Source organism: Camelus bactrianus, chromosome 1 (genome assembly GCF_048773025.1).
Source record: "Camelus bactrianus isolate YW-2024 breed Bactrian camel chromosome 1, ASM4877302v1, whole genome shotgun sequence".
NCBI classification, from domain to species: Eukaryota; Metazoa; Chordata; class Mammalia; order Artiodactyla; family Camelidae; genus Camelus; species Camelus bactrianus.
Window position 1 is genome coordinate 23,592,271 of NC_133539.1, and position 26,056 is coordinate 23,618,326.

General features: G+C 34.5%; 1 protein-coding gene across 4 annotated transcripts in view; it reads right to left on the bottom strand.

The window, feature by feature from the left end:
* The window catches only part of USP25 (ubiquitin specific peptidase 25), a 127,865-nt gene that overhangs the window by 89,170 nt on the left and 12,639 nt on the right, over positions 1-26,056 (bottom strand). For 3 of the 4 annotated variants that reach the window (XM_045520796.2, XM_010960219.3, XM_045520799.2), the window contains exons 2-4: positions 19,117-19,194; positions 15,451-15,595; positions 3,966-4,089 (exon numbers count right to left, since the gene is read on the bottom strand). In XM_045520796.2, the coding sequence (XP_045376752.2) occupies positions 3,966-4,089; positions 15,451-15,595; positions 19,117-19,194 (347 nt within the window). The remainder of the gene's footprint in view (positions 1-3,965; positions 4,090-15,450; positions 15,596-19,116; positions 19,195-26,056) is intronic. The other variant, XM_074361414.1, reaches the window with a different exon arrangement.

Here is a 26,056-nt window from a genome sequence, read left to right on the forward strand (position 1 = left end):
TCGGAATGAAAGGTCACGTGCAAGAAGGAAATAACTGGGAAAAAAGTAAAGTGACAACTAGTAGAATGGGACACATGGATTTTGCAGCAGTGGAGGCAGTACAACCCCGGCATATCTGTGTGTATAGGGGACGTTAGATACGGAAACATGAGGAACACTAATAATCTTCGTCTTTCGGAACTGATCGTGGAGCCTTAATGACAGAGAAAAATGCCCTGGTGAGACTAAACCACACACTTTTACTGAGTATAGAATTCTGATAGTTACTGTCCTTCCATTTGTTGAAAATCATTATTTTCATATGCCTTACTGATGCTGATGTGTCAATTTGTCACTTTCACTAATTTTAGGATAACTCTACCTTTTTTCTTGGAGTACTTTTAAGACTGTTTCAGTCCTAAGTGTTCTGGAGTATCACTATAATGAATTACAGTGTGGGTTACTTAATTTTTCTGAAATTTGTCAGACTTTGCGAAATAAGTTTTCTTTTCACTTCTAAAAATTCTGTGATTCTCTCTTTAAATTTTGCCTCTGATCCACTTCTTCCTCTACTGTAACACCAATTAATGAATGTTAGACGTACTCATTTTATTCTCCATGTTGTTCAACCTTTCTCTGTATTTATCTTATTTGTTACAGGTTGGATAATTTCTTCTCATATATCTTACATTCTACTAATATGTTCTTTAGCTGCTTCTAATCTATTAAACCTGTGTTTTGTTTTCCTTTCTTTTCCACTTTAGTAATTCCTATGTTCATTTCCAGAAGATATTTTCAGTTCTTTTGCAAGTTGAGATTCACTGAACCACTTTATTTGAAAGTGATACAAATTGCAGCTGCACAATCATGGTATCACTTCTCAGGGACAGATCTCATCACCTCCAACAGCACTCCTCAGAGCCAAGGCAACTATCTCTGCAGTGTTCTAGAGGTTGGCGAGGGGAGACTTCTGATTTACCCTTATTGTGAATGTCATCCACTGACATAATCACTTTATGAGGGAAATGATTTCCTATTAAAGCTCCCCATCTAACATAGACAATGACATTTGCCTTTTCCCCACATCCCACATTCAACAAGGACATCAAAATCAAAGTTCAAGTTTATACACAAAGGATATTTCATCATGTCAAAAAGTGAATTTCAGTGTTCCAAGCTTACTTCTTTGGGTTCCTGCTTTCACTTTGGTTTATTCTGATTATAGTCCCTATTATCTTAACAGTTCTGTAATACTTTCAAGAGATCTTACAAAAATTTTATACCCAACAGAAACAATACATTCTGGTTGTTCCCACTACAAAATGTGTTTTCATCTACTATATTTCTTGAAATAGTTGGAGGTGTGCTCCTTCTAACAATTTTATCTAGAACCTAGCCCTAGCTCTACCCAAATAATTCAAAGCTATTTCATGAGGCAAGTGATTTTCACAATATGCCAGACATAAACTGACCAACCACAGGCAGTTTATTAACAAATTTCAAGTATCCACACTCTACCTGTTCCCTGTTTGAGCAGTGATACGTAAGAGATAATGATAAAAAAGTACATCCAATCCTGACATTAAGGAGTAATTAATATTAAGACGTATACTTTAAATATGTTCAACTTAAAAAATTTTACCATGAAATTTACAGATGTCTAAATACAGGATTGTAAGACATGAAAAGATAGGTTTTATCTCTTCCAATTATACACAATTAACATAGTATTCCAAATGTATAAATTCAAGTTAAAAGTATGTCTACTGAAATATAACCACAGTCAAGTGATTCTAGGATTTTACTTGGCAAGACTTTGTCATCTGAACTTAGGTAATGAGTAAATTGTTAAATTTACTTTAAGCATAAAATAAAAATGTTTTTCTTAAAAAATTCATCATTTCCCTTTTGAATTTAGACTCCAAACCCTTAATAAAACCGAATTTAGACTCCAAACCCTTAATAAAACCCACTGGAATTTTTTATTTGTCTAATGTTTAATGAGAATTCTTATATTCTCTTATTTCTAATGTGTTTATTTACTGCACATTTTGCATTTAACATTTTTGTTAACTGTTTATTATAAAATCTACACATACCAATAAAAAAATTACATTTTCAACAGTAAATTAATATGACTTTTTACTTGTACAATGTATAATTTTATGTAAAATCTTAAATCATATTTCAATATGTCAATCTCCATAATGTTATCTATAATAAAATCATCTATAACAAATTTACTATTTTAAGATTACATTAAAATTAAAAGATCAAAACTAAAAAAGTGCATTATCTTAAAGAAATTTTTTTCCATTTTGGACAAAAATTACTATCTTAAAAAATATGCAACATATACTGAACGTAATCAAGATTAGGAATAGTCTTAATTCCTCGACTTTAAAGTTCTTTTTTTACTTATTCTCTAATTAGTACATGTTGTTTTAATTAGAAAACACATGATGTAGAACTACTAATATTATTTGGTACGTAAGCCTCCAGACTTTTTTCTATTTGTATACTAATACAAATTCATATACACAAGAACATACATACACTTTCAAAAATATTTGTATCATAGTATATACTCTATTTTATAACTTCTTTCTCATATAATAGATCATCTTTCTCCTTAAATACAAATTCAACTAATGTATTTCATGTTTAAAATATTTCTCATCGAAGCTTAAGTATTATCAAATTTTATAATTATTCAAGACAATTATTTCATTCCAATCCATTTTTATAAGACAAAAGCTAACTTTATAATTTCTCCAAATCCTTCACAAAATAAACCTAACTAAAATGTCTAAAAAGAGTGTATGCACTTTTGGTTTTCATTTAAAATTACTGGCATTAGATAATACTAGCCACAAATAAAGAGAACAATGGATTTTAATTAAGATACCTTAATATCTTACAAAGCAGTTTCCAAAGTAATATTTAAAGACATTAAAAAATATTGCTATGAAAAATCATGTGCCTTTGCTAAACAGAGCATTTTGAGACATCTCCTAATATACGGTAACCTCAGATTACTTAGAAAGAAATATACTACCGATACTGCACCAAGGGAAATTATCTGAGAAAGCTGGTACATTCTGTTACCAAACAACTCCGTTAAAGGAAAAAGAACCCTGGAGTCATAAGACTCATCTTCACTGTGTATCTCTGAAAAATCATTTAACCTCTTACAAGATAAATTTCTTATTCAGTAAGATAAAGCTACCACTGCCTCCAAAGGGTTGTTCAGAAGATTATAGTTATAGTTTAAAGGTTTTTTTAAATCAAATTTATTTGATCCTTTGGTGGATCAAATTGTTTCAAACTAAAAAGTTTTGGTTAATAAATCAAAATATGCATTTTATCACACATCTTGGAATCTTGCCTATTTCTTAAAAAAAAAAACAACTATAAATATGCTATCATATTATAGATCAGAGGTTAGCAAAAGATGGCCCATGGGCCAAATCCAGATGGCAGCCTGTTTTTGTAAATCAAGATTTATTGGAACACAGCCAAACTCATTAAATTATGTATTATCTATGGCTGCTTTCACACTGCAACACCAGAGTTAAGTGACTACAACAGAAATCATATGGCCAACAAAGCCTAAAGTATTTACTACTGGCCCCTTACAGAAAAAGTCTGCTGACCCCTGCTATAAGTAACTATAAATTGAATCGGACAATGCATCCAAAAGGGATTAGGGTGACAAAAGAAAATTAAAAAAAATTAAAATATACACCTAAATTCAATGCCCCAAGATGCCACTCCAAAGTCCTAAAAATCTAAGGTTCAAACGCAATGGGGTCTAGAATATAAAAATTTTGGTTAAATAAAACATAAAAACAATACTGAAGTTTATTAATAGTTTATTTAGAATAGCAAAGTGTATCTTTGTGCCTCTTAAAATTAATTAAACCCAATTATTATTGCTACTGTAAATAGTACTTACATCTACTTTATACAAATTACGTTTTTACCTGCTAATGGCTTGCTCCTCATCAGTTATTCCAGTCTCCCTGAATGCCCTGTTTGATTCCGCCAAACTCAAGGCAATTGCTCTCTGAAGATCATCTTTATCATCTCCAGTGAGATCAATCACATCTGAAAAGCAAAAACTATTTTTCTCAAAATCAAAAGTTAAACAAGATGAAAGGTAATTCTAATCATGGAGATTTGATACCCGATATACCTTTTCAAATCAAAGTCAGCATTAACTTATTTCTGTATAAGAGCCTCTCTGAAGAGAATGCAGACACATTTTAAATCAGTTATACTTTGAAACAATGTTCTTCTCTATAAAGCACACCTAAAGTAATAAGAGGATAAGCATTTTTCATTAAAGAGGAATCTCAATATTTACTAAGTCTCTGATTAAAACTAGTAAGCAGAAAGACTGCTAAAAACAGGTTCTTTATCAACAAAAATTTAAATCAACATAATTAAACACTTACATTTATGCTCTCTGAACTTAACCCAAATACATACACATTACATTTCATCCATACAATGGTAGATATTACCTATCAAAGTGTAATAGTTAACTGAGCGCTCAAAAATGGTTTATTTCTATTTATTTATTTATTTTTATTTATATACACTTTTTTTTTTTAAGTCTAGAAGAATGTATAAAACTGTTAACAGTGGTTAATTTTGATGAGGAGGGTTATGGGAGAAAGAAGTATAAGGATCTTTCGCTTTCTATTTTCTACCATGCAGACCTTTTAACTTAAAAAAGTTTTCTTTTCACACACAAAAAAATACAAATAAATAACACTAGTTCCTTTTGTTAAAATAAAATTAAAGTCTTGATGCTTCAAATATTCTTTTTCCAAACATTAAAGGCTACAACTATCACCTTTAGAAAAATTCTTTTTTATTCCAGTTCCCCATTATACATCAATTTCTTTAACCCAAAAGATGTCAATAATAGCCCTATTATCATTTAAACAAGGACGGATCATAACACATTGGTAAGAAGATTATAAAATAACAGGATAAGAAAGAGACAGGATAGCTGTCACTACCCTATCTTTGCATAGTTAGGATTACACTTGTTGGTATTTTAGCCAAGTTTTATATATATTTTGTTTATTTATATTGAGACATGTGAAAATTATTTTGTTCTTTGTAATCTTAGAATTTTCCAAGAGGGAAATAAATAAAAAGGGGTAGGGGACGGGAGATAAGGTGCCTGCATTTTACCATCTGGCTACAGGGTTATATATAACTACTTGAAAAAAGTATTTCATACTTAGTAAGATATAATGTATATTTATAGTTTCAAAAGTCTACTTCTATTGTTATTTACACTTTTTTCCTCCAATAAAGTAGCTTCTAAGAATATATAAAACATTAAAAATAACAGTTGGCCATGGAAGATTTTTTTTTAATGCTCTCAGAGAGCATAGTAAAATCTCATAAAAATGTAATAAGCAGAGTCCAAAAATTCAATCAAGTAAAATGCAGAACAGAGGTATACAGCAATTGAAATGATGGAGCATGCCGACATGTATCAGCAGGCCAATGGTTTCCTAAGTCTGGTTTACAAGATCCAAGTCCACCTAGATCACAGCTGTAGATGGGTCTCACATGGGTGTAGTCATCCATTCCAGCTGAAATAATGGTAAAGAAGCTAGGACTACAGAGGCCTGAAATGGCTTCATAAAAATGAGAACTATTTTGGTCATTAAATAATGACTAGAACTTTGGTGAGTAAAGAGACAATAATGGAATTAAAGAAAATAACTTAAAAATCACAAAGAAGCAGAAAAACAGGTTTTAGGGACAATATCAATTAGCCCTCAGATTCCATTCTCTCAAATGCTGAGTGTGCTTTCTTCAAATACAGAAGCTGGAAAGATTAAAACAAACAACAAACCTATTTTCCTGATTCACTTACAGTTATGGTTCTAGATAAAATTTAGGTTCCACCAATCGGATGCACTAGTATGAGATTTGGAAGGCACAAATTAGTGGGAGCCACTATCCTGCTGTTTTTGGCTGTTTTTTCCAGCATGATAAAACAGATGCAGGCTGTTCCACAGCATCAATCCAATATCCAATTCCCAGCTTCAGGGACATCACGAGATAGACTAGAAGTGGTAACTAGACTCTGCATTCCAGTGTCCAGGCGTGGCTTAGCGGCAGTTACCTAATCCTGGCAGCGTGTTCCCCGGGCTGCAGCTACAGAGCCATGTGCTTGTGCTCTACAGTCCAACAGGCAGCCTCCTAATTCCCTAGCTTCCTGACTGGCAGAGGGAGTAGTTTCCCTGGCTGGCCTGTCATGCAAGAATATGGAAGTCATTTTAGAAGGCTGAGCTAGAGATCCCTCCTCCAGTGCTTCCAGTGGGTCTTTTTTTTTTTTTTTTTAAGAACCTATTCCCCTGTATTAAATTTCTTCTTTGAAACTAGAGTGTTTACTGTTTTCATGACTGACAAGTAAACCAAACCGGCTAGAACAGATACTCATTTAGAAATAGCATCAAGTTATACTTAGAGCTTTTCATAATTTAGCAATTGTAACTCAAGCAACACAAAAGCAAAACACAAGGCAAAATAACTGAAACTGTGAGAAATGAAGTTGAATATCATAAGAATAAAAAATGGTGAACAGGCTTCAAATTTAAGTCTTCTAATTATTAAACCCAGTGGTCTCTCTTCCACATTAGCAGTTCTCCAAGTGTAGTTCATGGATCTCTGGGGGTCCCCAATGATCCTATGAGGAAAGAGGTTCCTTAAGTAAAAAATATCCTCATAATAATACAAGATGTTATTTGCCTTTCCTACTGTGGTCAGCTTTGCAGTGATGATGGAAAACAACAATGTATAAAAACCACTGCACCTTAGCACAAATCAAGTCAGTAGCACTAAGTTACGTGAGCAACTCATTATATTACTCACAACTGTGCACACCTAAATTCAAACAACAAAAAGCTAGTCTCTCCTAAATCCTTGATAAAAAGAAGTTAATTTTATTAAATCTCAAACATGGTTTTACATGTTCTTTTAATTCTATGTACAAAACAGGAAGTATTCTGCTATGCAGCCAAAGCACACAGTTGTTAAAGGAAAAACACCAGTACCGTATTTGAGCCGCAAGCTGAACTGGATGACTTCTCATGGAGCACTATTTTTACTTGAAAGGACAACTGACAAACTACGAACTATGGTTATTTAGACTTCAGTATGTGGTAGACATCGTCTCAAAAATAAAGTGAGCCTATCATTTGAAAGACAAATGAGCATATCTGTTGCCAATGATTAGTATGGAATTTTCAAGCAAAAATCAGAACTTTGGAAAACTTGTTGCCACCGCTGAGTTTGATATCTTCCCAATACTAAAGGCTTTTCTGGTGAAATAAAGTGACAACAACAATTTCAATCTGTTTTATAATGTCGACATTCTTCCAACATTTGAAGGGAAACCTTTTCCAAATTACCAAAGCATGGTGTTATTAAATCACACATGGGCAAACAATCCATTCAAAGAGCAAGGTAGGCCAATAAAGATGCTAGGAGCATCTTTTGTTCTAATATTGGTCTCTGACCCAATTCCTGACACAGAGTGCCCATTATCACTTGGCATTTCCTATATGACAGAAGCATCTTTCGTCCTAAGAAGGTGACTCTGGGGGGGTTTCTGTATAGCTTCAGGGTAGACACTGATCAACAGAAAGACTAAATCATGATGATAAGACTGGAACTCTGAGCTCCACCTCCCATCCTACAGAGAGATATGAGACTGGAGATTAAGTTAATTATGGATCAGGCCTACCTGATGAAACCTCCATAAAAATCCCTATAGGATGAGGTTTGGCGGTATCCAGGTTAGCGAACATACGCACATGCCGGGAGGGTGGTGCGTCCCAACTCTACAGGACAGAAACTTCTGTGCTTGGGATCCTTCCAGAGCTTGCTCTTATACCTCTTCATCTGTATCCTTTATCACAGCCTTTGTTATGGAAGAAACCAGTATTTGTTTCTCTGAGTTCTGTGAGCCATTAAAGCAAATTACTAAACTTGAGGAGGGAGTCATGGAAACCTCTGATTTGTAAGCCAAGTCAGACAGAATGTGGGTAACTGGGGACCCATTACTTATGACTGGCATCTAAGGTGGGGGCAATCTTGTGGGACTGAGAATTAACCTGTGGGGTCTGATGCTAACTCCAGGTAGATGGTGTCAAAACTGAACTGAATTGGATACCCAGCTAGTGGCAGAGAATAAGTCCAGTGTGAGGAAAAAACTCCACATATCTGGTATCAGAAGTACTACGCGTGTGAGTGGAGGAAGAAACAAGCAATAACAGTCTTAAATGCTAGAAAAGTTAGCTGACCCACACTATCAATCCTTAACTGAATAGCTGGGACTTTTTCCTTTAAGTAATGGAGCAGGTATATTTATTATTTATAGTTTCACTACAATTACAATAATTTTCTCCATAATGCTTCCATTTCTTTATAAAGCTTCTTCTTTCCACAGGATATTTCAGAATAAAACAGCATCTTGAAAGAAGGCTATCACAACCTACTCTTACACCAAATACATATAATTTTAAGACCAAATATTAAGAAAGTAAAATGTTATTTTAATAGAATGTTTAACCCTGAATTTTTTCTTTTTCTGGAGTTTAGTGGAATAATTTCTGTAAAACGTGTAATGAGCTATCAATTTCACAATGAAAACTAGTCCTCTACCATTTTCTTATATGCTTATTCAAAAAGGAACAGGAGGGAGGGTAACAGCTCAGTGGTAGAGCACGTGCTTAGCATGTATGTGGTCCTGAGTTCAATCCCCAGTACCTCCATTAAAAAAAGATTTAAAAAAAAAAAAGAGTAACAGAGAATAAGCTTAGCAGTAAATTTCTAATTGAAAAAATTATAAAAATTCAGCTTTTGTGAAAATTCCATCCAAATACCAAAGTACTATGAATATTTTTCTATCTGTGGCAAAAGAGGACCTCGGTAAAACACCAAACTTTGTTTTAACCAACTCTCCTTCCAGTATTAGTATTTGTGTGAACAGAACTCAAGGGCACAAGCGTGTGTGTTAGTGTCAGCCGAGTAACACTGCAGAAAATTACATGTTACAAAAACCTATAAACAGTAACCTCTAACACTCAATACTGACTAAATTAAAACCTTTTTTTCTGTAAAGTCAGAAATATCTATACAAAAATGTAACATTCACCCTAATAAATCTGTCACTTTCTAAAAACTTACAAACTACCAAACATTTCTCTGCTAAATCCAAAATAGAGGAAGTCATCAACTTAACAATAAATGAGACTTCAAACATTCATTGTTTATCACTCAAAATTCATTTCTTCATCAAAATGATAAACTGAATGACATGAGGCTTCCAAGCTAGTTCACAGTAGCCAACTCAGCCCATCATCTAACTGAACTACAATGTACGTAAAGATTCTGATTTTAGAAGGAAAAAAAAACTTATTTCACTATTTTCCTCACCTACTTAAGGCTAAACTTAGGGGAAACACTTTTTTACTTTTAATAAGCCACCCTTATATTTACCACCAGCAAAGATTTACAGGCAGGGAGTGATATGAGTAGAAAGAATTTTGTTCTGGGGAGTTAGGAGTTAAAGTGTTGAACAAGAGATTGAGAAGAGTTGTAATAAGAGTATATACCAGGGCAAAAGCAACTGAAGGAAAAGGCATGCATTTAAAAACTGGTAAAACTGCAAACTAAACGGTTGTTCTGGGAGATGAGGAAGCGCTGGAGGAAAAAAAAAAATCACTGGGTCTCCAAAAAAGATGGGGATGCCTTTAAGAGAAAAGGGCAAACATGAAGAAAAGGATGTTCTGCAGGAGACTGAAGATGAGAAAAATACTATTTTCACCCTCACTCTGCTTCAACCATGGTTGTGTCCTCACCATTCACCTCTTGAGCCAAACATACTCCTGCCTCAAGGCCCAGCCTAGGATACACCTCCCTCAGACACCTCGAGCTCCCCCCTCACTTCACTTGGGTGTCTGTATAATGAGACATTCCCCGACCAAACCTCCATCTAAGATACCGCAGTTGCATCCCTGTCACCCCCTGTCCCTCTGCCCTGCTCTATTGTTCTTCATGAACTCACCCGACATTATTTATTTATTGTTTACTGTCTCCCCACTCCCAAGTCAACTGAAACATGTTTTGCTTTTTTTAAATGGCCTAGAAGAGTACCTGATACATATCAGGCAATCAATCAATATTTGTTAAGCAAATATAGGTTAATATCTAGACTCTGGAATAGAAACAAAAAGGAATGAGTCATCTCCACAGTGGCACTAGCAGAATACTTGAGAATATATACTTTATCCATCTAATTTTTTATCTGGTAAAAGGACAAATAGCATAAGGTATCATGTTAAAAGAATACTTAAAAGTAAAAAGACATAAGCAATGTAAATTGTGTTGCCCACCCCATTCTCCCATTCTCCCCAGCCTCAGTCAGCTCATTCAAGATCTTCCTACTTTCCCAATCTTCTCACTGCTGAACTCAGATTCTCTAAAACAGTGACATCCAACAGAACTTCCTGTGATGATGGAAATCTATTACCCGCACTGTCCAATACAGTGGCCACTAGTCACATGTGACTAATATCGAGCACTTAAAATGTATCTACAGCAAGAGGAAAATTGAGTTTCAGTATTATTATTTAATTTTAATTTATATTTAAATTTAAGTTGCCACATGTAAATATTGGCAACTGTACTGAACAGCTCAGCTCGAGTTGGTCTTGCTCTGTTTTTAATAAAAGCTGCTAAATTTATTATGGCAGCACTAGTAAGGAAAGTGCTAGTAAAGGAGTCATTCCTGAGTTCTGTCATCTATTTTACTGTGTTTTCCAACTTGGATTGAGAAAAAAAATAAATAAATAAAGTTAACATCCTATGTTTGTCAACAAAAAAGTACCATGGCTATCATTCTGCCCTAAAATTAAAGAGAATTCAGTTATACAAGTAATTCTACAGTGTACGTCTAATATAGAATGCAAATCTAATTGCACCCAATCAGTTACAGGTAACTTTCATATCATTGCAGCACCTCATTTCTAAGCTTAACACTGACTTTTGGTGCATCATTAAAATAGTTTTATGTATTAGAAACCTCTACAGAAAGATTTAACTTCCATTTCATTATTATTTTTTCTATGTGCAGTTACTTATTTAACAAATTTGGTGAATGGGAAAAACATCAGTGTTCAATTAATAAAATCCCAAACTGCTTAACATAAGTGATTTGCTCTCAGCAGGGATGAGAGCACTAGAACGGAATCTATTTATCAGTTGTACCTTAAATCACTTTTAAGCTAGCCAGGCAATGTAACAAAGACTTAAAGTTCTAGGACATTTTGCTCACTTTCTATGCAATCCTTACCAAGTAATTCAAGTTTTTTAGGGGGATTAAAAAATAGTTATTCTAAATTTGTGAAGGGTCAACTACTGAACATTTACTCCAAATGTGTTATACCAATTTCTCTAAAACTAAAGCCAATATGTGGCATTACTTTCTGTGTCAAAATTACCTACCCAAATCCCTCTTATCTTTTGATGCATACTTTGATTGCTCAATTGTAGCATATCTTGCTCTGGTGGGCATATATTGTTTTTTTCCTGTTTTAATAAAGTTTAAAAGAATTTAATGATCATGACTAAAAGAATAGTACTATTTGATTTCAAATTGGACAAAAGTCTTGTATGGTCATGTCTATAACAGTCTGCCATGACACAAAAACTTCACACAATCTCTTTTCTGATAAAGTCCTCCTATATCTCAATATCCTGCATTGCTTCCTAATCCCCTTTGCATTTTTAACTACAAACTCCCAACGTAATAATTTTATTTTTCATTTAAGCTGGAGGTGGGAGGCATTCAACCGAGAATCCACAATATCCTGTCTAGAAGGGAGATCCAAGTAACTTTTAAAGTTGCCTCAATTTTTGCTAATAGAACTACAAAGTGATTTGAGCCTTTTCTCAGAATTTAACAAAGTATTAAATTACACTAGGGAATGTTACCAAAGCAATACTTCCTAATTCCTTACTATGAAAAAGTACAAGCTTTTCTTGAAATGTTTCCTTTTTTTCTCTCAAAACATGAAAGGTAAAAAATACACTAAAGCCAATAATTATCCTATCAACTATTAAAACTGTAATTACTTCTTTCACATTAAAGTTCACAAATATGTGTTCTCCAAATCAAGTGACATAATTTGCTGTATCTTCTGATGTACTCAGGTATGCAAAGATGAAAATTTCCCCACAAACCCAAGTGTGGCTTCTGTGAGGTATCAGTTTGAAAGTTAAACTTTTCGAGTCATTAAAAAACATGTATTTCAGTACTTCTAAAAGACTTTTAGTTATAAGTTAAATTTCAGCTTATAACAACAAGGAATCGTATTTAGTTAGCATTAAAGATTTTTATTTCAAAATACAGATGTTTTGTAAGCATTACAGCCAACAGATGACACTTAAAAGTCAGCAAGGCTTTGTTTACGCTTTAGCCCTAGTTCTAACAGATTTCATACTCAAAAAAAAAAAAAAAAAAAGAGAGAGAGAGAGAAAGAATAAATTGAAAAAATAAAAAACCCTGCCATAATGAAAAAATTAAGTTCAACTATGGTCAACTTTCAAGTAAAAATGCATTTCACACAAAATAGAGAAAATGCTCAAAAAGGGTTTTATATCTGAAACCATCCCTTGAAAACTTCCTCACATTCTGATCACTCCAATACTCTACACTCCTTCAGCACTTACACCATTTTTTCCAAGAGGCCTGCATTTGAATATATATTCATTTCAATTATTTTCTATCCTTCCCACAATTTGTCGCTCCAAGAGTTAAAACTACACAAAAGACTTCATTTCTCCCCAGCAATTATAGCATAGTATTTTAAGGAATCTGCTGAATGCATGATATCTACTTACTTTCCCAGTTTTACGCCATGTAACACAATTATGATGCTACTAAATTTAAGTGCTGAATCAAGACTATTTCCTAAGGGCAGTTGTACTTTTTAAAACTTTAGAAAATATGGTACAAATTTGTTAAATGGAAAAGAACTATTGTTACCTCATTAGCTATTTTTCCCCAGTTTGATACTAATACTATTATAATACAATTACCTCATTATAATTTCTGCAACAGTTTTATTTTTTCTCTCAATAATCTCAAGCCAACTTTATGGACAGACACACTAACCAAACTATTCAGTTTTAAATATGTATTAGCAACCTGGTTAGAAGGATAGCCCATTTTATCAATAAAGAAACCACAACAACAAGCAATTTGTTCTATAAGACAATCAAATGAGTCGAAACCAGAAACTCCATTTCTCTACCATTTCTTTCAAGTGCAATATAAAAGTACTCAGTGGATATTTTGCAAGAAATACACATATACACACACAACTTTTTTTTTTAATTATCAACAGATAAACAAGAACATGCCTTCAGAAACCAGGTTGCTTTCTCCCTAAGATCACCTATTAGAGCCTCTTTTTTTGTCCATAACGTTTTCACTATTCCTTGTCAAAAGTCTTGAATAGGTGTTAACATGTGGCTTAAACAATTTTCTAATTTTCACACAAGGAATAAAATACCTTCCTTCATTTATGACGGTCTGATAATCCTTATTCTCCCTGCAAATCTATACACGTTATCTCGTGTCACAAGTCTACTATCTATATTAAGAGTTCACAGCTAGCATTCTAAAATCTTTCTATCCTTTCAACTAGAACATGGAACCATGTTTAGTTAATTTCCTGTTTCTTTCACGTTAACCAGCTGTCTTCAGTCACAATCATTCTTTTTTTTTCCTTTTTCTACCTAACTAACTTCATTTTCCTCCCATGTCTCAGAACCTTGAAAGATCTGAGATGTTATCTCACACACTAGTTCCTCCTCTATATTTATACCACTTTCATTATACACTTTTCTTTTACAATTCTCAACGGAGGAATTATACACTACTCTTTTTTCCAACTTCTTGTAACAAGCTTCTCAACCCTGTTGAGACTTTTTATTGGTTTTGAAAAAGCTTTTTTACACATATTATCAAAAATAACTCAATAAATATTCTTGAGGAACTATCCTAGTATAACGGTAGGTCTATCGATGGTCTCTTGCCTTGTTAAGTTTCTGGTCTGATAAGCAAGAAAGGCACAAGCATATAATTTCAAAATAACACAGTATTCGCCAAGACAGAAGTATGGTCTGGGTGTTAGACAAGCACCTGGCTCAATCTAGAGGCCAGGGGAAACATTCAAGAGCTAGCATCCCCTGAGCTAAGTCTTACAACACCAGAAGAAATTAGACTGGGGATAAAGGCTAGAGGGGATTCCAGACAGAAGGAACAGTAAGTGTTAAGTCAGAAGACATTAAACAGCACTGGCTAAATAAGAACTTCCAAGCCATTCTGTAGTATCACTGTATAAAGTAAGAGGAGGAAAACAATAGAAAATGAAGTTAGAGATGTAGATAGGGGCCAAACACAGTTTGTCTTGAACTTGAACATAGGAATTGAGTCTGTCTGATATATTTGTAAAAGTTCTCCCACCACCTATTATCTGTATAAGATAGAAGTACTCCAGCTGAAATTATTTGAAATTAAAATATTTTTTCAACAAACATTAAACAGTGTCTAATGCCAATCAATAGCTATAAACATGTATGTGAATGGGTTTTTCTGGTAGTTTCCTAACTTTGAGAAAGTCTATAAACAAAATCAGAAATTTTCTTCAAATATAAATTAGTAACCAAACTTCTCAAATCCAGAATTCATAAAAATATCTACATTTTATATAATAAAGCTATTACACCATATTGAGATAGAGATAAATGAATGTATTTTGAAAAACTGCTATATAAGCATGAAATATTCATATTACAAAGAAAAACTAGAGTCCCATGTAAAATTTTCCATACGTATGTATGTGTGTATATGTGTGTTTACTTATTTTGTTACATTGTAATAAACTTTTTTCCAAAGATATTTATTTTGGGGAGGGGTTGGAGTTGAGGAAAGGAAAATTCTATTAAACAGTAAATCTATCAATAATCAGAAACAATACCTTCAAAAATAATACTAAGGCCTCTACTAACACTTAAAATCTATAAAACAAATGACTGTGCCCATTTAAATTTCTGTAAGTTTTTCTTTCTTTAATGAGTAACACCTTTAACTGTTCCATATTTCAAAACAACAAATACTATACGAAATGCTTTATTAAAGGATTTATAACCTAAATATAACCTTTCACTCAACTGGAAAAAAATACATAGTAGCTAAGTTAAGTAGCATAAAAACATGTGCGCCTTTCAACCACACCAAAGAGAACCAAGGTTAAAGTAGTTCCTTTTTTGTCCTTCATCTCTGCTTAAACAAAATATATCCCCAAGAAAAAAATTTCATTACATTCTAATTAAAACAGTAAAAAAGAGAAGTAAGCTTACTTGTGTCTGCTTGACTTCCCACACTGATGTATCTATCATTGCCAGGAAGTGCTGTTTGGTAGTAAGCTGTCTCCTCCTGCTGAGGGGTCTTGGCGTTCTTCGCAGTAAGGAAGGCCACTGCTAGTTCCAAGTTTCCATTACTATCCTTCAAATATCAAGAACAAAACATCAAATATTTTGGAATAACTCTATACATTCTCACATGACTTACGTAATTTTCTCTATAACAATGAATATTTCATAGGAAAAATCATTTTCAGATTTAAAATTATTCTGTGATTCCTAGTTTGTTTAAATTCACTGTTAACAAAGTATACTATATCAATAACAATTCCTTTTTCTACTAATTAAAACTACTAACATAATGTAAAAATCAATTCTATGACTAATTTCTTAGGTTTCCATTACTTTTATATCTGCTTAACAATAGTCTAATCATAAACTTGGACTTCTAAACAAGTGAACAAACTAGAGTTTTCTGGAACTTGCCATATAATAGAGTGAACACTGAATATTTAAAACAGTGCTTCAGCAAACAGGGATAATAAAGGATGCTCCCTTTAATATGGATGCTGATTGCCTACCTAGAGGCAAACTAACAAGCAAATATGAAAGACTCATAAGAAAACAGCAAAATAATCTCAAGCTTGATAGAACTAGAAATACTCAACACTGTCAAGATGACAATCCCACCCAAATTAAATATATAAATTGTGTACAGTTCTCATCAAAATATACCTAGACAAAATTATTCTAAAGTTAATAGAAGAAAGCAAATGCCAAAAAACTAGGAGTTTTTGAAACAGCAAAATAATGAAAAGAGACCTGCCCAGTTATTTCTATGTTCTCTGTACAGTTAACGATAAATATAACACTTGCTCTATGACCGCGAATTGAAACAGCATTAGGAAATCCAAGTATTAATAATAAAGAATCTTAGTAACAGAAGGCCGAACCCGTAACACTGTGTAGGCCTTCAGAACTTTAACACACACACGAAGTGTAACAGGAAGCCAGTGGGAAGTTTTGAACAGACAGGACATGGTATGACTTACAACAGGACTACTCTGGCTGTGTGCTGAGAACAGACTACAGGAGAGAAAGGGCAGAAGCAGAGAGCCCAACATTACTCCCTATCATATTAAATACAGGGAGTGATAGAAGGAGAAAGACCAGGATGATTCCCAAGATTTCAGGGCTGAGCAACTAGAAGAACAAAGTCCGCAACCCTAGTAGCCTTTGAGGTGAGAGAAAAATAAGAGTGCTGTTTGAAAAGCATGACTGCTTTAAATTTTGTTATCTGTTACAACCATTATGATTCTTAAATGACGCATCCAAAACACAGGTTTAACATATTCTACAGTTAGATAAGCAAACCAGTAAGAAAATAATTTGCAATAACAATGGCAAACATTTACTGAGCACTGACTACGTGCCAAGAAACGTGCTAAGTGCTTTCCCTATACTTCCTCGTATAATAATAATAAACTGAATGAAGCAGGGGTTTACACAACTTGAAGCTCAGTTACTTTGGACGTATAGAGTCTCAAAATAAAATAAAAGTGCTAAAATCAATCAATGGCATTGTGACTCTGAAAAGCAGACTCCTTGTCAATGTAACGCCGAGGTTCAACTCATTATTAAACACCTTACAAATTTATACCGAGCAACAGTGAAGGTTTAAGCACACTGTTTTATTCCCCAGATACTGGTAATTGAAACAGAAGTTTAAAAAAACAAAAACAAAACAAAACAAAACAAAACAAAAAAGTCCCACAACTGAGCCCAAAGGAAATGTGGACAAGAATTAATCTGATTCTTTATGTTTTCTTAACTAAGCATATTCTACATGTTTCCTAAGTTAAAAAAAAAAAAAAAAAAAAGCAAAATGCCCAAATTTGCCCTGACAAGGTAACAGTGTAGACTTATAATGATACAGAACAGGAAAGGCCATTTCTGAAATTAACCATGGAATGATTTAGTCATATTTACCAGAATAAAGAGAAAACTAAAAATTGAATATGACACTTTTGCTTCCTCTCCAAATACTTAGAGTGGTTTCATAAACCATGTATTAAAATGCCCCTAACAGTACTGTTTCATCATTTTCCTGATGAGGAAAAAAAGCTGAAGCAAAGCTTCTAGTAAAAATAAATTGTGTGGCACTTTGCCTGGTTTCTATTCCAAGCTCCTGCACATACTAGCTATGAGATCTTGAGCAAGCCACTTTGACCTGTTTCCTTACCTTTTAAAAAGAAAATGAAAATAATACCACCTCACGGTTATGAGGAGGATGAGTTAGCCACATAAGTACTTAGAACAGCACTTAGTACTGTAAGTTCTTGATAAGTACTAGTTATTATCACTACAGTTATGACAGCTATGATTACAATCATCCAAAAGAGAAGTTATTTCTAGAAACAACTGAAGTTTTTAGCCTTGAGCCAATTATATCAAAAATGGTATAATTAACGTTGTCTCATGGGCCAACTTGCAAAAAAATGAAGCTCTAAGCCCATAGTGGCAAAAATACTGTATTGCTGTTAGCCCTTAGTAGCTAGTTAAATACAAATAAGCTTAAAATGCAGTTGTAGTTCTTGAACATCTTTCATTTACTTGCTCCTTTTCAATGTGCACATCCATGCGATCTGACTCATCTGGGTGCCTCTGTGTGGAATGAGTGTACTTCATAAGACATAACAAAAATGATGCACTTTATTTAATGCATGTACAAACAGTTTGATGTTGAATGTTCTTAAGGTGCAAGCTGAATTTTAGCCAATTTATATTTCTCCTTCTTGGAAGGAAAAAAATGTAAGCTTCTGATCCTCTATTATTTCTACTTCTCCCACCTCCACCTCCTCTTCCTCCTCTACCCCCCTCCACCCTCCATTTCCAATTAAAAGCTAAAGTCATGTCTCGAGAAAACCAGCTATTAGCACTTGGATTCACATGCATTCATTTTCAAAGAAAAGTGTTTCATGTGGGGAGAGGTCTTTCACTTCAAGGTATCTTGGAACATTAGGCTGCTGAAAGCTAACATGCTCAAAATTACAGTAGGTTGGGGTTTTTTTAATTGAAGTATAGGTGATTTACAATGTTCTCTTAGTTTCAGGTGTACAGCAAAATGATTCAGTTATACATATACATATATATATACCCTTTTTTAGATTCTTTTCCATTATAGGTTATTACAAGATATTGAATATAGTTACCTGTGCTCTACAGTAGGTCACTGTTATCTATTCTATATATAGTAATGTGTATATGTTATCCCAAACTCCTAATTTATCCCTCCCCCAACTCCTTTCCCCTTTGGTAACCATAGTTTATTTTCTATGTTTGAGTCTATTTCCGATTTGTAAGGAAGTTCATCTGTATCTTTTTTATTTTGATTCCACATATAAGTAATATCATATGATATTTGTCTTTCTCTGTCTGACTTCACTTAACATGATAATCTCTAGGTCCATCCATGTTGCTACACATGGCATCATTTCATTATAGCAGTATGTTATGTTAAGGAAGGCTCTTGCTTTATAAAAGTTCTTCCCTATATCTCTACTACTACCACCTGGCATAACTAAAACACTGAACTTCCAAATATGGCAGGCAGTAGAGATAAGAGTGCAACAGAAACCTTCTGTCATAAAACAGAGGACTTACCTTCAAGGCTTGCTGTAGTATCTGGGCATCATTAATCCCAGTAATTTCTCTCAGCTGATTCAAAAACGTCTGCTGGTGCTAGAGGAAGGGAAAAACCAAAAGTGTTAGACTCTGAAATCAGAAATTATACAAGGACAAGAAAATAAATGGCCTTTGGGGAAAAAAATAGAAAACACAAAATAAACTAGAGTGAAAAGAAAAAAAAAATTAAGAACTTGAGAAAGAATGAATTAATTTCATTCTTTTGTGAAGAATGAACCATGCTATGGGAAACCTTATTCCTTTCTCATGTTTCCATAAGGGAACGTCTACATTACTCCCAAAGAGCAAGCCTCACTGAACAGTCCCTGGCCCACTCTTTACTACCTAATTCATCCCTCCGAACAAGAAAAGGAGTGATCTGCGTGGTGGCTAAGTCAAAGAAGACTAAGGAAAACAGGTATCCATCAGGCTACTGTAACTAGGCCATGGAAGCGCTGAACGAAATCCAGGCAGCCCAAGTCACCTCTCCCTGTCCCTACGTCAGCCAGCATTCAAGCACTAGGGCGTTTGGGAAAAACATGCTTTCAGCAGGTCGGGGACTAGGTGGATTTATTACATCAGGGGGATCCTGTCCTATTCAAGGGAAAAAAAGGCCGCCTCATTCTTCAACCTGTCATAAAAGAGCCTAAACAGCGTCGACTGTGCCTACATTTGCTCTAGACCTGTTCACACGCTGTCGGTCTACACAATCTACTGTATTCTCCTGCAAAGGAAAAGGGGCAGAAGGCTAGGACTCCACCAGCAAATCTTTCCCTACACTTTCCTAATTAAGAACCACCTTCCTCCCTACATCTCTGTATTTCTTAAAACAAGTTCCTCAAAATCGAAAGCACCATGAAGTAAAGAAAGCTCAATGGATACGACCTGGAAAACAAATCACCAATAGAATAAAAGGATCTGCTGAAATGTGTTTTCCCACTAAACATTCTTACGTGACATTTATTAAATGTCACTTCATGTTTCCACCTCCAGTATCCTGTCCAAGCTCCACATAGGATAAAGGGAAGGGCAAAGGACAAAAGGTGTCTGCCAAATGATTCTGCCTTCTTTAGCAAGCCCCATCTAGTGACTTCCACTTAAAGCCTCACTGAGCAGAACAGTCATGTCATGTGGTCACTCGATTGCAAAGGAGGTTGGAAAATGTATTTTTCAGCTAGGCAAAAAGCTACTCTGCAAATGAAATCATGATTCTGCTGCTAAGAAAACAGAAAAGAATGTACACTGAATAGGCACTGGCAGTATCTGCCATGCCATCAGTGGATTTTCATTCCCATAAAAATCTTATTAAAGAGCTGAGACAACTGAGACTAACAATAAAATATATAATAAAGAATATGAACAATGTCATATAAAATGGTGGAAAGAATCAAAGTGGTTAAATAAAAGAACTGAACTTCCAAATTTACAGTGTTGAAATACCAGAAAAAAATCTCTCTAAACCTGTCAACTTCGCTACTTTCACTTTAAAAATTACCAATAGCTAACAATGAAAATGACTAACTTACACAATATCCAGCATTACAAATTAAAGACGTATACAAATTTTACAGAAATTCTCATCTAATCGAATGTTTGTTTGTAATTAACTGCACTAGCACACCAATGCCCATTCCTTACACAGAATACAACTTTCCTCAATGGCAAATTATTCAATCAAGTATCAGGGAAAGACTACTGAATTCCCTAAAGGAATCAGTCATTCATACAAATGTTTCTGGCTATTATTTATAATGCTGGAAAAATGGAAACAACGCAAATGTCCTTCCATTAAGGAAGACATTCTAAAGATTCATGTGTAAAAGAATGACCTGATGAGTTGGTTAATAAAGAAGATTCCCAAGCCCCATGCCCAGAAATTGTGATTCCACGGGCATCTGGGTTAAGGTTAAGGGATCTACCTTTTTAGTAAACATCTCGCATGATTTTGATACAGATGAACCTAGAAGCATGGTTTGATTTAAGCAAACAACTGTGTATTTTTAAATAACAAACTATATAGAAGTTATCTTTACAAAATCATATTAAGTTAAAGTGGTGAAATACAAAATAGTATATATATGTTAATGACTACAAGATAAAATGTAAAAAAGAATGTAAAACCCAAGAAAGATGACAGCCTGTGTTAGACTCCCAATTCTTTTCCCACCTCTGTATGCATACCCTTTGCCACTTCTCACTTTCTCCCACTAGAGAAACAATATATTTCCTTGTTGCACTGATGATCGGCTTAGCCATGTGACATGCATTTACCAATGGCATATTAGTAGGCAGCAGGCAAGCAGACATGAAATGTGCTTGCATGGTTGGGCTCTGCCCTCTTGAACTTCAGCAACTTTCTTAAGAAGAACATGACCCAGGTAGTCCACTTGCCTCAGAAGAATGAGGCACAGGAGAAGAGGCCACCTCAATCAATCTGCAAATCTGTGAACATGATGATAATATTCTGATATGCCACTAACTTTTGGTGTGGTCTGCTATAGCTGACTGCTACTGAGTACAATAAGAATACTCAGTATTTTGTGAATAGAAGCAATGTCTAAAACTTTGTTATCATTTGGTTTTTTTTTTTCATCTTTCACAATAAAGTCAGCTAAATATCCTAGCGAAATAATTCAGGTGCATCTCTAGCACGGTTCTTGACCTCATGAATTTTGACTGAAAATGAAACAATGAAGAGAAAAGGATTAGGGTGGAGGAGAAGACTGAGTGGGAAAGAGAAAAGGTGAAAGAATTTTCTTAACTAAGTTACCAAGAAATGAAGGTGAGATCACAAAAGGTGAACTATGAAAAAATTTCTAAGTTCATGGCAGAGAAGCCACCTCACTTGTCAAGTTTTCCCCTTTGTTACTGACATCTTCCAACTGTGCTTCTCCTGTCTTTGAAAATCTGTACCTTCATTTCCTACAACTATATGCTTTTATTACTGCTATTTCTGTTGTATTTAAGACCCCAGTCTTCTTTCAATGTTTGCACCTTCCTATTTAACAAACTTCTAGTCCATGATACATCCTGACCCTTAACTAAAAATGTCTGTAATGGTTCTTTCCTTCTTGACTTGTGATTTTGGGTCTAAGGTGGATCTAACCCACCACCATCTCTAGAGCTCTTTTTCTGAGCTCTGAGGTCTTCCCTGTATGGATTCCTTATCCACTACAGGATAAGGAGATGGGAGTAACCTGTTCACACTGCTGAACCAAGAAGAGCAAGACACAATCAATGGCTTGCTAACACCACAAAAATCAATAAGCAAACAAGCCAAGACTACCTACAGGCCTTCAGATTCCTCCCTCAATGTTATTTTTACTGAGTGATAGTGATGACTGACATCCTTAAGTGCCTACTACGTGCCAAATCTGGCATTATGCCCTTCAGGGAGAAGGCATCAGTCATTTCACTATAAAGTAAGGATCAGAGGGCTTCACAGAAATTCTTTCCCTCCTCTGTTGACCCTACACAATGTTGGATCTGTTTTAAATCTGTTTAAATAAGACTACAGCATATTTAACATTGAAATAACTTCTTGAAAATACAGAAAAAAAAAAAAGAAAAGGGTCAATGACTTAAGACAGGGAACAAAGATACGCACTTATTATGTTCTTGCTGTATGCCAAACTGTTTTAAGTGCTTCTACTATATAATCTCATTTAATATGTGTGCACACAAACCCTCTAGAAAGTTACTCTCATTTTATAACTAACAGAAGCTCCAAGAGGCTAATCAGTAGAGAGAGAGAAATGACTACAGCTTTTTCAAATTCCACAGCCTGTGTCCCTTCCACATTTTCTCTATGGTATCTGATTTTGAAGATTAAAAGATTTCAGGGGAAAATGAAAACCCAGCCCAAATATCCATTACTTTGTTGACAACAAATACTTAGATAACAGTACAAGAAAACTGGAGCACTGATGACTGCAAAGCAGGAAAGCTTTCCGTGCCAACGGGTGAGCAACCCATAAATCAATCCTTGGTTCGTCTGACTGAATTTCTAAATATAAATAAAATTTATTTTTGTGCAAGAGAGAGACAGAAAAAGGTACCCATCTTCAGGAGAAAAAAGCATCAACTCTTAAAATAACCTCTAAAAAGACTTTCAAAATCTCTAAGAAGAAGAAAAAACAATTTGATAGAAAATTCCAAGGCATTCTTTAACTTCAGAATCACATGCCCCAAAGCATTGCTAGGTATCAAATGGTAAGCATTTCAAAATTACCTATCAATGAAAAAATGAATTATACTATTTCCTTTAACGTACATAACCATATTACATCTTTTTTTTTTTTTTTAACAAATACTTTCTCCATCTACCTAATAACACTAAACTGCCCTAGTTCATGTTACCTCTTACCACAAGAAGTTCCCAAACTTCACTGACAGGTAATTTCAAGTACACAATAACCTTCACGGAGCATTTTGTAAGGACCAAATTTGCCCCTCTAATCAGCTATCTAAGGGGAAAAAGAAGTTTATTTCACGAGTCTTTTTTATTTTTATGCATAATTTTAAGGGGGACAGCACGATGACCTTTCATTTCCTTTCATATGTAACATCCTACGATCTCTCTGAGGAATTTTCCCACAGTACAGCCTTCTCACAGCTTAAAGGGCCCTCTGCACGCCACAGCCATCTCCAGCTTCACCTCGAACTACTTCTGCCCTTTCTCCTCTTCCTTCTTTCATTCGGGGTCTACATAATACTATTCTGCTTCCTAATTCAAAGGTCTGGGTATATATAGTTGCTTTTTCTTCAGGTTGGAGACTCCCCTGACACTTATCACAGATTGCAATAATGTACTATGGTTATCACCAGGTTCTAAATCCAAAGACAGTACAGCCTATTTGCTCATCACTGTGTTCCTGGTAACTAACTAGGACAGTATCTGGCACATGGTAGGCACTCAATAAATACTGACTGAATAAATGAATGTAACAGTTTGCAGAGGTGAACTGGAATAAGTCAGATCACAGGGCTTAAACTCACCCATAGGAAAGAGGTACCAATTAATTACTGGATATAGGAACAAGAAGCATGCATAAACCATGCCCACTTACTGGCAAACTTTCCACACTCTCCTACAATCCAACTAGAATTTCACAGAAGGCTTCATTTCCTAGTTCTGGTCCTGTCAACCCTGCCTGAAGGGGAATGTATAGTACAATACTGTTGAAATTCCCAATGGCAAGTAATCTATACATTAATATCATGAATAGCTGAGGTATCCTGTACTTTCTACTGCCACACAGTCAAGGTTTATCTCACTTTCTGAATTAACAGCACTTTAGTATTAAAATAAATTAACCATATACCTCTATGGGTGTATACACCTAAAAATATGCTTTATTAATTCTTCACTATTTACACTGAGGCCTAGAAATGGCAGAAACTCTGAATTTAAAAAGTCTTTTCCTAACTTTCTATAGCATCCCAGAGCTACAATCTTATGCATTATGTAATTCAAGGAAAAAAAGAGTAAGAAGAAAGTAAAGAAATGAGATACTTTGTTGGTCCTCAACAAATATTTGTTTCTAACCGTTGTCACGTCAGAGTTCCTATGTCTACCTGCCACTCCAACCCTTCAACCAATCTAAGAGCTGCATGATGTCCGTGCCCCTGACAGAATCCTCCAGCCCTATTAACTGGCAGATAAAAGACATGCATCATAAGTAGAAACTCTAAATGCAATTTTCCCCAAAAATACTGTTCCACAGCACTATAAGCTAAATTCACACAGAGTTAAATACATTTCTAGGCCAAATAAGAACCTAATACCATGGTTTCTATGGGAACGTGCATTTAGAGTTCCAAGAACTCAACTTGCAAAATCTTTTGGAACAGTGTTTTTAAATTAGAATGCCTATATTCTGAAAAACATATGGGTAAACAAAATTTTTGTGTATCAAATCACATCCTTGAACTGTGATGTCTGCAGATTAAATAAAATATCTAACTTGTTTTTGATGCTAATAATCTGGTTGATTCCTAATATATCTCTCCTGTCCGATTAAATCTGTGTGAATCGCTCAGTTTCTGTACTTAAATTTTCATAATTAACTTTCAGTCCAAAAATAAAATCCTTTATATTAATAAAACAAAATAAGCATGCTCTAATTAGGACTTTCAAACTAGAATACTACATAATTCTTAGCAGCTGTATGTGTCACAAACAATTCCTTAAAACAAATACAATTTTTGGTCGTAAGAATTACATACATAATCTACCCTACTATTAGAAACTCCATTCTTCTATGGCTTAATACAGCACGTGCTCTATAGCACTTTCTCTCCCAGACCAATAAAAGAGCCATCCACAGAAGCATCCAGCCTCCAGCACCTCAGAAAACTTGTCCTCCATCCAATGGGCTCCAATCATAATCTCACCAGTAAGATCTGAATCTCTGTCTTGGAGATTGGGAAGACCTCTTCTAAATTTATTCCTTCCTTTACTCTTTAACCTTTAGTAGCCAGTCACCTATTACTAATCAACACGTCTTTGTACTAAACTCTCCCTGTTCAAATAATTATCTGGTTTCTGGGTCCTAACTGGACCCTTACTTACACAACTTCCTTAAAAGCAATTTTTGTATTCTAATAATACATTAATGAAATTTTGTATTTTTTATATTTTTAATTGAAAAACAGTTGATTTACAATGTACCAGGAATAAAGCAAAATGATTCAGTTATATATACACACACTATATATATTCTTTTTCAGGTTCTGTATTTTTAATAGAATAAGTCTCAGAAACAATTAGGAGGGGGAAAACTAACCATAAATGGTAAGTTCTATCCTGGAACTACCATTTACTTACCATTTATTAAAAGTATATAAAGCACCAGAGATTTCATTATGTATGCATAGTATCATTGGCTACTGGCGACCGAACTCAATCCCTAGCCCC